This window comes from Hippocampus zosterae, chromosome 5, assembly GCF_025434085.1.
Source record: "Hippocampus zosterae strain Florida chromosome 5, ASM2543408v3, whole genome shotgun sequence".
NCBI classification, from domain to species: domain Eukaryota; kingdom Metazoa; phylum Chordata; class Actinopteri; order Syngnathiformes; family Syngnathidae; genus Hippocampus; species Hippocampus zosterae.
In genome coordinates this window covers 5,653,644-5,666,161 of record NC_067455.1, presented here as the reverse complement: position 1 = coordinate 5,666,161, position 12,518 = coordinate 5,653,644, and the positions used below count along the sequence as shown (strand labels likewise).

The following is a 12,518-nucleotide window of genomic DNA, read 5'->3' as shown; positions in this document are numbered from 1 at the left end:
TCATCTTTTGCCTGATTTCCTGTAGGTTTTTTTTTGGGGGGGGGGGGTGAAACAATTATTTATTTCCTCTTTGCCTCTTGCCTTGGAGTCAGATGTGACAGTCCTGGCCGGGTCGACACACTTGAAAATTTGATTTTTCATCTCACGGAGGCTTTATTTCTTCAATCAAGCACGTTTTCCTTCTCTGGTGATGCACACTTAGGACCTTTTTGGAATGAGTACGAGTGAGACGTGTGCGCAGTGGAGCATCTCGGTCGGGCGGCGGCCGGAGTGCGCAGACTCGCTGCATCCTTTGCATCCTTCCACTCCAAGCAGCATCAGCACTAGAGGCGGCGGGACACTACGTAAGAAGACGCCCCAACCGGACCAGACCGGACTCGACCAGAACAGCGTTGTCTTTTTTGCTCACGAATGTAAAGGATAACGAGCGCTTCGCCTGCCTCCTCTTCCTTCTTCCTTCCCTCCTTCCTTCCCTCCTTCTTTCCTTCCTTGCTCTTGTCAGTAGTCTGGGCGCTTCACACCCTGTCACAAAATGGCGGACATGACGGAGCTGCGAACCTCCTACGGTGAGTGAATCCAGGCCAAGCTGATAGCGGGCGGCCGGGCGTCGCCTCCCGTGGGCAAGCCTGACACGTTCGGCGCGATTGAGCACTTGTCGTGCTTCCGCTCGGATTCCCACAAGGCTCGCTGCGGTTTAAATCGCACCTGCCGCGGGCGCCACCCAGTCGACGAACGACCGCCATTTCGACTCTATCGTGCTTCTTTTCAACATTTGACAGCTTCTCGTCGTTGGCTTAAACGTCCAAATGTTGTGTCGACATCACAACAGCGCCTATGGGGACGACGATTTTTAAAAAAATTTAAGGTAACATATTTTGTCTACCCCCCACCCTTCTCTATTAGGTTGTAAAATATATTATACATATATAACATATTTCTTTACTTTTAAGCGTACACGCTCCCGTCTCTACGCAGTAAAATGTTTGGGCCTCGGGGGTGATGTCATGTCTGTACACGGTGGTCTCAGTGCGGCCGTAGCTCCGTGAAATGACGTAATTGTTTTCGCTATACTGGATGGTTTGTTCTGCTTGTGTTGGGAATTATTTAGCCATTCCGCACCCCCACATCATCAATTAAGAATTTTCGACAGAAGACGTGTTGCCTAAAAAAAAAAACTCAAACGTGATACGAGGGCTAACCAGTCCATTATACTGAATAGGGAATCACACCCAACATAGCCACTGAGTGTGTGCGTGTGTCCGGGTGTGTGTGTGTGTGCGCGCCCGCGTGCATGCGCTGCTAGGCAGCGAGCCGGTTCTTTTCAGCACTTTGCAAGCTATGAATACATTTTGACTGTGAATGAAGGAAGCGCTTGCATCGTGTGTGTGTGCGTGTGTGTGCGAGTGTCACATTAGGACAAGGAATGCACAAAGCTTCAGAAGCGCTGCCCCCACCTAATCCCAACCCTTTCCGCTAGCCTACTTCTCCACATCATGTCTCTCTCATGAAGAATCATCTCACTTCCTGTTTGTGCTGCAGCCATGTCTCCCGTCCTGGCGGGCTTCCTGGGTGCGGGCGTTCTGGTGGCGGTGGTGATCGTGGCACTTCTGCTTTGGTCCTTCTGCCAGCGCCGTTATTTGCGCGCGTCCGGACGCTACAAGCTGCACAGCGACCGCTACTGCGACACCGAGGACCCACCCTTCAAGTTCATCCACATGCTGAAGGGGATCAGCATTTATCCAGAATCTCTCAGCAGCAGCAAGAGGATCGTGCGTAACGCCAGGCGGGCTGGGTGGGCCGAGCGGGACGGCAGTGGCGCGGCGGGGGCTAGGGGCATGGTTCTGGTGGACGCCGAGAACAACGTCCTGGATGTCCCGGGTCAGCTTCAGATGAGCCATTTAGTGGTGCCCGCTGGGTTGGGACCCCACGATGGCCTGGAGCGCGCGCTTCCCGTGCGCGCAGACTACTGCTGTCTGGACGGTAGCTCGGCCGGCAGCAGTCAGAGCAGCAGCAAGACGGCGTCGCCCTTCACGCCCGCGTCCTCAGAACCAGAAGCTGAAGCCGGCCTGGGCACCGTCAGCCTCGCCGTGGACTACAACTTCCCCAAGAAGGCCCTGGTGGTCACGGTGGTCGGGGCTCGGGGACTGCCCGCCATGGACGAGCAGGCCGGCAGCTCGGACCCCTACATCAAGATGACCGTCCTGCCTGAGAAGAAGCACCGTGTCAAGACCCGCGTGCTGAGGAAGACCCTGGACCCGCTCTTCGACGAGACCTTCACCTTCTACGGCGTGGCCTACAGCTCACTGCCCGAGCTGACGCTGCACTTCCTGGTGCTCAGCTTTGACCGCTTCGCCCGCGACGATGTCATCGGTGAGGCTCTGGTGCCACTCAAGGGCGTGGACCCCAGCACGGGCCGGGTCCACCTGAGCCAGAGAATCACCAAGAGGAACACACAGGTGAGGCGGCCGTCGGACATCATGGTGTTTGCGCCGGCTGTTGCCGTGGCGACACTCATCCGCAACAGACTAAAGGGCTCTTGTTCATCTTAATTGAACTGCGCTGACAAGGCCCATTTTTGGTCACTGCAACTCAAATATGTTCAAGTGACAACATCAGGCAGGATGTAAACAAGCAAACATTCCAAAGCGTTTAACATTCCGTTAAGACAGACAATTTCGATGTGTACCAGAATGTAACAACTGCACTTAAAATGTAAGGGAGATGTGGCGGGTAGGGGGGGGGGGGGCAAATTTTGAAACATAACAAAATCAATTGAGTTGTCAACTAATTATGTGTAAATGTATAAAATGAATCCTGCAGACTTCTGTGAGGTTGTCTGCTTAAGAAAAGAATTTCACACTTTATTGATCAACTTTATTTTCTTTTCTTTTGCTCATCTTGTAAAGGCAACTGTAAGCAGAATTTGCAACGTTGAATCAAAAAAAGAACACATCGTGCATCTGGAACGGGATGTAAAATTAATCGAACCAAAATGGTGATCACGATTTTGGCTGCCTCGATTCAATGAACCCGATCGCCGGTGATATTTGCTTTGGAAAAAAAATGTGGGCTCTGCTCCAAATCTAATCAAGCACTTTCTCAAGCAGCCGTCAACCAGACACCAGGGGGCGAACATGTGCTTGAGGCTTCATTAATCTGCTGAAATCTCACTCAGCAGGCCACGCCCTTTAAAGGCGCAGCTCCAACTCACTACGTTACACCACCAATTATACTTTACACTCAGTTTTATTTATTTTTCAGATAAATTTGACCTATTCGACTCATGAAGCGTAATGCATACATTCTGATGACGTGACGGAAACAGGAAGTGACTCTTTGTGCGTTGTGTTGTCAGTGCGAGAATCGCGGCGAGCTGCTGACGTCGTTGTCCTACCAGCCAGTGTCCCATCGCCTGAGCGTGGTGGTCCACAAGGCTCGACACCTCCCCAAGATGGACATCGCCGGCCTGTCTGCAAGTGAGTCCGGCCGGCCGGATGCCTCGCGCTCCATTCAAGTACAAATACACATACTTGTCTGAAATAAGGACTGCAAGTACAAGGCTTTCACACCTTTACTGAAGTAAAAGTACGAAACTGCACACTCTGAAACGTACTTAAGTACAGAAGGAAATGTATTGTTTTCATTGGCAATTATCAAAAAAACATTTTGCTAACTTGGAAATTTTTTTTTTAACTGCACTCAAATTAGTTTCTCTGTTTTCATGTCCCCGAAAAGTAAAAGTATTCTAAATTGGACACAGTGTCAAGAAGAGTGTTGTGTTGTGAACAAACCCAAATCCCAATGAAAAAAAATCACCTAATTGGTCAAATCGTCTTCTAAATGATGGTGAAAAAAATAGCCCTCATTCACACACCAAACACCAGAAGATGCTCCAAATGAGTAGTTTTGTCTGAATGGAGCTCCTCAATTGACTCCAACATACTGTATCTCCTCGACATCAAGATTGCACGCAAGTAAGACGTGAATTGCTTCGGCGTGACGACATTTTCCTTCCCTCCGTCTGTCTGTCCGCAGACCCCTACGTGAAGGTCAACGTGTTCTACGGCCGCAAGCGCATCGCTAAAAAGAAGACTCACGTGAAGAAGTGCACGCTCAACCCCGTCTTCAATGAGTCCTTCATCTACGACATCCCGCCCGAGCTGCTGCCCGAGATCTCCGTGGAGTTCCTGGTGGTGGACTTCGACCGCACCGCCAAGAACGAAGTCCTGGGCCGCCTGCTCCTGGGCTTACACGGCGCCCTGCCCTCTGGCGCCGCCCACTGGCGGGAGGTCTGCGAAAAACCCCGCCGGCAGGTCTCTAAGTGGCACACTCTCAGCGAGTACTGAGTGCCGGACCCACGCCTAGACTGACCAGTGTACAGAGCCCGGTGTGCAGCGCGCACGGGTGCGCGCACGCACGCGCGCACACACACACTTGGGATCCTCTTTGTAAACATTGTCTGTTATCGCCACACACTCAACAAAATATGCTTGTACGAAGGAAAGGGTGTGTGTTTGTGTGTGTGTGTGTGTGTGTGTGTGCCGTGCGCTTATGTTCTGACAAAGGAAAACAATTCGGTGTTGTCATCATGCAGTTAATTGCATGTCTTTGTGAAGAGGACACCAAAAGCTCCCTTCAGCCTGCCCCCATCACAGTCCGGACAATTCCCACCATGCTTTGCTGCCGACTACCGACACCTGCTGGTGAGTGTCATGGAAATTCCTTTTGAGCATTTTTTTCCCCATGCACTTAAAATCCAGCTCGAGGTCCATGCACGTGCTTGAACCTTGAAATTTATGCGCAACGTGATTGACCCAGTCAATAGTGAGCCGTGACGCTCGCATTGCCGCCTAGATGTGAATTTCAGTCGCCGACAGAGGGCGGTAAAACGCCAAAATGGCAGCACCTGCAGAAGGATGAAAACAGGCGCAGTCAGCTGCTTCATTCTGTTCCAATACTGCAACATTCAGACTGGGAGAGGCACATACAACATATCCCAGTCTTTCCTTGAGTTTCCCACGGGCGTGTGTGCGTGACATGGCCCGTATTCTCCCATTCACGCTCCGGTCATTTTTAGTGCGCCTGGCTTTCAGACTTTGAAGGTGCCTCAATTTTCCCGTACAGACTTCTGATTCATCGTGTGTAACCTGGAAGTTTGTGCACCAAAGAGGCATGACAGGATTAACTCTGAGGGTGGCCCCGATTCCCAGATCGTGTTTTCATGAGCTCCGTTTGGGAAATATGTCACACATAGAATATCAACTTAAATTGTGTCGTGGATCCGAAAATACTACTAATTGTCACGCTAATCCAGTGCGCAGAATCGCACGTATTCGTGAGGACAACAAGCGTACTGGTAGCTGGACCTTACGGTCGATACGGCATAAAGGCTCCAAACGGCTTTCCGTGCTGTCGGGGTTGCTCGCGTGCAGGTTCCAATGTGTAAATAAATTCATGCGTGTGCTTGTTTCTAACATGAAGGACTTCCTTTACGCTTTCTTTCGTGGCTTGTGTCGCAACTAACGAGTCGTCCCCAAGCCAGGCTGGCAGTCGAGTCGGAGACGCTAATCGCAATGCTAAGCTAACATCACGTCCATGCTTACCTGTTCATGAGCTGAAGGTTAACCCGGGCGGCACCTGAAGGCATTCAGCGAAGGTAACATGACATGACTCCAAAAGCTTCGAAAACGTTCCTGTTCATATTTCTTTGATGATGATGTCATAACCCCGCGTGCGTTGTAATGGCCTTGTTCATTCGCGTCTGTGCTGATCAGCGGCTCGAAATCTCTGGCTGTGTTGAGAATGACACCCTATTCACAATATCCTAAGTTGGCCATTTCCAAATGAGGAGTCCAATACTCTCTTATCGTTGTAGCAAGATTTTTGTACAGTGCGTTATATGGTTGACAATGACGTCCAATCCAAATCCCGTCGTTGTGAGTTGAGGCGATTCGATGAATCGTTTCAGCTCTCGGGTCAACGATATCAAAATGCATGGATAGTAATTAGGCATGAGTGAATGATTCCCAACACTAGTCTTCTCATTTGCACCATGAATATTGTGCCAGCCGGTGCCGCTGTCCCCCCCGCCCCTCCCGAAAAGCACACCACCCACGGCGTCTGTCCGATGCTCCCCTGAACGCTCCAAACATGACACCATCAACGATCCGAGCCGTCTTGTTGGCCGCTCCCGACCGAGCCTTGAAGCTCCTCCCGATTTGCGGCAGACATCAACGTAGGGACTTGACGCGTGGATTTTGTATCAATGTTCCACTTCTAGCTGTCCGATATCCTGAAAGCTTTCAGCGCGTTGGAGCGCCCCCTGCTGTAAACCTGAATGATGCTAACCTCCCCCTTGACGTGCAAATAAAACAAGTTAGTCCGACGCCTTCTTTTGTCTGCCTTTTTTATTTGGATTTTATATCGCCAAACCTGCGTCGTCTTGCCTTAGCCGTGATGCGTTGGTGACCGGCCACGGGTTGCATTTCATCACTCCGCTCATCTTCCTTCTGACACAAGGAGATAGGCAGAAATGTTTCAGTGGCCAGGGTGACACAACACCTCAATGAAAGGTGGCCGTGCATCCGTGTGTTATTCTTTATTATAACATATACACTCAGTTGGGTTTTCAGGAAATAAAAGTCTCACATATCCAGAACAATGCCCACTGCACTCATAATCGAGCAGGAACAACTCCTAAGTAAAAAAGCAACATTTTGCTGATCTTAATTTACTAGCGAATGACATTTTCTTTGCAGTGGCTTTGGTTTTGTGCACCATCTCAGAGTCTACTTTGAATGGCTTCAGAGCATTTGGGGAGAAATTCCCGAATTGTGCTGTGTTTAGGAACATTTTTTTTGGAAGATGAGGTACTAACACTTCTGAGTTTTGAATGAGCGAGACAGACGTGCTGCCGAGGCATACAAGTACAGTAAGTATACATTTATCGTGTTTAAGTCAAGTCAAGTCAAGTCAACAGTATTTATTTGAGCACTTTCAAACAGCCATCGCTGCATACAAAGTTTAACAAGAATTTTTAACTGCATTTATAATTTGTAATGTGTTATTTATTAGAAGTTATCATGGACCTGCGGATGAAATAAAGCTAGTTTCTGTGGCCAACATTATGTCAATGGAGCGCCAGATCGGTGAGGCTGCTTCTCAAATTATTCATAATCTTTTTCCTCACTCACATCATCTGTCTGGATCAACTTGCTTCTTGATGGCTACGCCATCATTGTATGATTTATTTGTTGTGGTAAAGAACAACGTAGTGTATGAGCAGCCCCAAAAGCTTATACAGGTTCATCATTCAGGACGTCCAGACATTTTCACAAAATTCAAGATGGCCACCATCCCCGACACTCAGAAATTATGCAACGATTCACTTGGTTGCCATAGGAAAATGTTTTGGTTTGTTTCTTCAACCAAATTTTGTCGATGTTTTTCATTTGCTCAAGATTTTTTCGAAATTTCAAATCCACATATGCGAATTAAGTAATTCAAACCTTTTTTATTTATTGACAATGGTACCTACCACATGTACCTCTGAAAACGAAAACGCACTCAAATTTGTATTTCTTCACTTCATTAAATGTTTTTGTTTTAACACCCTTGCTTCTCTAATGTGTTGATGTATGTATTGATGATCGTCTGCTTTGGTATTTTTTTTTTAAATAGCGATTGTTGAGTGGTTTGATAAAGAGAAATGCTCGTTTGTTTTCATAGAGCGGGGCGTTGTTTCTGTCCGGTCATATGATGCCGACGGACCAACGTGACATGTCCGCAGCGGATGAAAAGCTCCTCGTCCAAGTGTCTCCAAACGCGGACGACGACAGACTGAAACTAATTCATGGTGAGCATTTAAACGTTTGCCAAAAATTGGCTCCACGTTTGACATTTCGCTGCTGGTTGTTAACGTGTTTTTGGGCGAATGTCAGCACACTGTCGCGTGTACGCGCACACCCCACACTTTTGAGGGCATTGTATTTAAAGGGATCTTGTTGTCTGAAAGGACGCGAAGGTGTGAGAATTTTTTTGCTTCTGGTGCACAGGTGCCGTTTTCCTGGCGGCTGTGTCGTCACTGGGCCTGATTGCAGGCTTTGGATCCACTTTGGCTTTGGCCAAGAAGAACAATCCGGCCTGCTTCAACAAGGTGATCTCTTCCTGTTGCCAGCTTACACTTCCTGTTTGAAGCGAAATCACACACCTTCTTCTCAGTTGATAATTACAACACTACATGACAATGATTATTGAATACTGAATCCAAAGCGATGCAAGGCATCCATCTGCTGGCCTCTCTACAGTATTATAGTGGTTGACAAAACAGAATTTGAAAGAAAAGCTGGGTGAGACTCTCTTCCATGCTGACTTGGAAAAATAGACTTGACAAAAATATTCCTCAGTGGCAGGAAATGCTTGGACCAGTAGAAATCCCTCCTGTTGAAACCATTCAAAGCTGTCATGTGTAATGAAGTCATGATTCGTATCCGTTTCCCCCGACAGGGTGTTACAGCGACGACGGCGCTCCCTGAGAGCGGTGCAGCACTGGCCCTGCGAGCTCTGGGCCGCGGCTCGGTGTACGCGTGCTGCGGTGTGGGCCTACTCAGTTTCGGGGTGTGGAAGCTGCTCGGCGTCCACAGTGTATGTCTCCATCCGCCTCGTTAGAAATTCGCCACCAGGGAGGGAAAGTGACACCTGAACCTTTCTTTTTCTTTCAGCTGTCTGACTTTAGACAGAAGATGGCGTCATTGTTCCCGTCAATCCCTAAGTCTGAAGTGGGGCCAGGGAGCGCCTCGCACGACCTCGACTCGCTTTTCAAGTCCAAGTGACCGGACGGAATGATGCTAGTCGGCGCGTGACGGAAAGCATCCGACTGATCGTCGACTTTGTGGCGCCTGCAACGACTGTGGGAACGTTTTCTGTTGGCGTTAGCCATCTGCAATATCGCTGCGCCACTCACCTGAACCGAAAGGAACTGCTTCGACGTGTTTTAATGGAATGTCGATGTTGCGTGCGCATAAACCTCAGCATCCAACAACAAAGTTGTAGCTAGCGAAAATACAGAGTGGCTATTAACTTTCGGAAACCACGAACGTTGATGGCCACTAAGAAGAAGAAAAAAGTCAATCATGTCGTGATCCACTCTTTATAGATTGAATGTGAAGTGTACATATTTATTGCATACATTTTATTTACAGCACAAAACACAACTGTTGCATCTCAAAGTGCAAATGTGCAGACATTAAAACCAAATAAATAATAATGAATAATCGTAGCGCTCGCAAATCGTATTTCATAACATTTACCAATGGAACTTGTATGATTGTTAAGATGATATCATCAAGGCTCTTTTGTAGAAACCGAATCTAGACATGGTGTTAAGGATCTTCATGGGAAAGGGGCATCATTGTGTTTCTGCAGATGAGATCTTGCAGGTGAGATCCCGGAGATTTGTCACGCTAAAGCATCGGCGTGGAAATGAAGACGAAGATGAAGGTCAACATCATTGGCGACATCGGGCTCATCCGAGATCCTCCTGGAGGAAACAAAACTCAAGATCGTTTTCATGAAGTGCTCGCATGCCATCCTATTCTCGGTGTGGGTTCCAGGTCCTTACCGTCATGGGTGGCGATCAGCATGTCGGCGATGTGCTCCAGGGATCCGTTGTTGGGCTCCGCTCGGATGTCGAGCAGTCGGCACATGAGCGGATAGATATGAATGCTGTCAAAGGGCTCGGATAGGAAGTTCTTCTTGAAATCGGGTCCGAAGGCCCTGAAGATCATCTTCATGTCCATCTCACCGTTGTGGAAGCCGTGGTCGCCTTTATTAACGTACACGATGAATCTCTGGTGGCCCCCCCAAAAAAAATATTTTAACGCCTGCGCCCTTATTTGTAACATTAGCGTTGTCATGGGGAAGCGTCTACCTATGTTAGCGTGTTGACGTTGCGGTAAGATATGGGTCCTTGTGTGTGATGGCTTTCGAGTAGTTAGCTACATTAGCAGCTCCACATTAGCATAATGACGCGAAAGTAGTCAACTACGTTAAAGAGGAGGTCAAGCTAAAACCTGTCTTTACAATACTGTATGTTCTATCACCCCCGTAAGTCTAAATATGCTATTTTGATTAATATTGCTTTTGTGGAATATGAATTAATTAGCAAAATCCAGCCATTTTTATCCATGACGGGAGGGCAGCCATTTTGCCATTTGGTGTCAATTGAAAATGACATCACAATGCCGAAAGCTTCAAGAAGCACACGGACCCCCAAAGCAAACATATTAAGCATGAGTGTTAGCACACTGACTGAGTTGAGGTTGAAGCCGAGGTCCGCAATGACGACGACAGGTGGCATGCGTCGGCTCCGTCCGAGGTGGAAACTCTCAGGCATGTCCTCCTTCCTGTAGACGGTCAAGTTCGGGGCCTTAGCCAGCGCCTCCAGTACTTCTTGCTCCTTTCCTGGCCGCGGCGTCAGGATCCCGAAGCCTCCGTAGTCTAAAATTTCGAAACTGGCCAATTTGAGCAGATTCAGGTACTTGTTGAGCACAATCTCGTCCACCAGAGGGCGCTTCTTGACGGTGGTCATTCCGTGGTCGGATGTGATGATGACGTTGAGGGTGGAGTTCAACCTGTGGCGGGTGATGCCGTCCCGCAGGTAACCCAGCGTGCGATCGATCTGCCGGATGATGGCCTTCCGGTCCGGGTGGTCGGGGCCCCGCATGTGGCCCACGTTGTCGGGCTCTCCATAGTACAGGGTGACGAGGTCAAAGTCTTCCTCGGAGAACCAGCTCAGAACGGTGTCAATGTTTTGCCGCCACTCTGTCTCGTTGTCATCGGGGAGGCCTGACTCCTCCACGATGGCCCGGTTCACCGCTTGGCCGCTGTAGTTGGCGCCACCTCCTGGGTAGTGGAAAGACGCCGTCTTCAGACCCTGAAACATGGGGAGGAAACTTGCATTTATTTATTTAGTCTTTAACTCATTCAGTACCAGCCAATTCTAGACCAAGTCTGAAAAGATGTTTAAAAACCTCTTTGGGAGTGAATGAGTCAAACCAGGTTAAACATTTGAGAAGATCAACATTGCCGATTTGGAGACTACTTGCGGTTCTGCGTCTTGCCTAAAGACATTTTGACAGGGGACATTCTGAGCCAGGTTTCAAACTGCTGACCCTTCAGTCATTGGATGAACTGCTCTACCAACTGATCCACAGTCATGCTATTTATCACTTGGGACAAAAACTAACACGGGTCATCGATTGACCTATAAATCTGAGCTTGACAACTGTCACCTGGTTCTGCGCTGTGATCCAAAGTGGCAGAACGCCATTGTCCCACCACTCGGAGCGCTTGAGAGTCAACTTGTGGGGAACCTTCAGATTGGTCTTTGTGTTGAACATCATGTTGTGGACCACCTCGTGGTCCTCCACCCAGCGACCTGAGTAAGAACAAGAAGGACAACTGTATGAGCAGCATGAAATGAGGAAAATGGCGGAGGGTACGTAGAATATTTGGAAGAGGCACGGCGAGCTTGATGTCATACTTTTTCGACAAGCCGTTCAGATGGGTGAATTTCACACGTTACCAAGCTCAGCTCAAAAAGACTTAAACGGCACCACGACAAAACACGATGGAACATGACACCATATTACATGACAGGAAATAATAACTCAGATCGCAACACGACACAGTTTGATGACAAGACGGGAAGGGGACATGACCAGACAGGGAACGGTGTAAAAGCACAGGACATGGTAAGACGCGATGCGACAGGACAGGACGGTGTAACGTGGCAAGACAGGTGAGAGGACTGAGAACTGGGTGACACCACAGGGTGTGATGTAATAGGAAAGGACATGGTTTGACACCATAGGACAGGACATGATATGACCTGATACAACAGGACAGGCCAAGATATGACAGGACAGGACAGGACAGGACAGGACATAATATTACAGGACATGAAAGGACAAACGGCAGGACAGGATTTAGCTGGAGTGTGTCCAGGAACCTGTGATGGTAGTGAAGTGCGACGGCGAGGTCATGGTGAGCATCGGAGGTGTGATGTACTTGGCCTTGACACCGTCCCACGCCAGCCGGTCCAGGTTGGGTGTGTCCACGTCCTGGTCGTAGTCCCAACGGAAGCCATCGAAGGAGATGAGCAGGAGGCGCTTCTTGCTCCCTACATCGCTCCCGCTTGGGCTTCCGGATGGCTTTGCGGCGACCCAAGCTGACAAGATGGCGAGGAGAATCAGGGGTATGGGTTGCAGCCTGACAGTCGCCATGATGTTGCAGTTGTGAGCAAAAGTGGCGACTGAACGGGCGGTGGCGAGGACGAGGGGAGGGTTTGTTAATGATTGAAAGTCTGATTGACATCTGCTGATGTCTTCAACCAGACCTTGGACCAGCGATGCACTTTGATTGACATTTACATACACTACCATCACAGCATGTGAAGCACACTAGGGACTGGTCGCCAGTAGATGTCAGGGTACATCTGGACAAACAATGGACAGGCT

General features: G+C 48.9%; 3 protein-coding genes across 3 annotated transcripts; 2 read left to right on the top strand and 1 right to left on the bottom strand.

Annotated features, from left to right (window-relative positions):
- Positions 1-243: 243 nt before the first annotated feature.
- Positions 244-6,093, top strand: syt11a (synaptotagmin XIa). Its single transcript, XM_052066824.1, has 4 exons — positions 244-566; positions 1,540-2,456; positions 3,356-3,476; positions 4,036-6,093. The coding sequence occupies exons 1-4, from the start codon at positions 533-535 to the stop codon at positions 4,344-4,346; spliced, it is 1,383 nt and encodes a 460-aa protein (XP_051922784.1). The 5' UTR covers positions 244-532; the 3' UTR covers positions 4,347-6,093.
- Positions 6,094-6,877: 784 nt separating this feature from the next.
- On the top strand, positions 6,878-9,274 carry tmem242 (transmembrane protein 242). The gene is made up of 5 exons (XM_052066836.1): positions 6,878-6,931; positions 7,729-7,855; positions 8,055-8,155; positions 8,506-8,643; positions 8,721-9,274. Exons 1-5 carry the CDS (start codon positions 6,893-6,895, stop codon positions 8,829-8,831), a joined length of 516 nt encoding a protein of 171 aa, XP_051922796.1. The 5' UTR covers positions 6,878-6,892; the 3' UTR covers positions 8,832-9,274.
- On the bottom strand, positions 9,156-12,331 carry zgc:153896 (uncharacterized protein LOC569930 homolog). The gene is made up of 5 exons (XM_052066825.1): positions 12,011-12,331; positions 11,292-11,437; positions 10,310-10,933; positions 9,620-9,848; positions 9,156-9,538 (listed from the first exon to the last, which is right to left on the bottom strand). Exons 1-5 carry the CDS (start codon positions 12,282-12,284, stop codon positions 9,462-9,464), a joined length of 1,350 nt encoding a protein of 449 aa, XP_051922785.1. The 5' UTR covers positions 12,285-12,331; the 3' UTR covers positions 9,156-9,461.
- Positions 12,332-12,518: the final 187 nt, after the last annotated feature.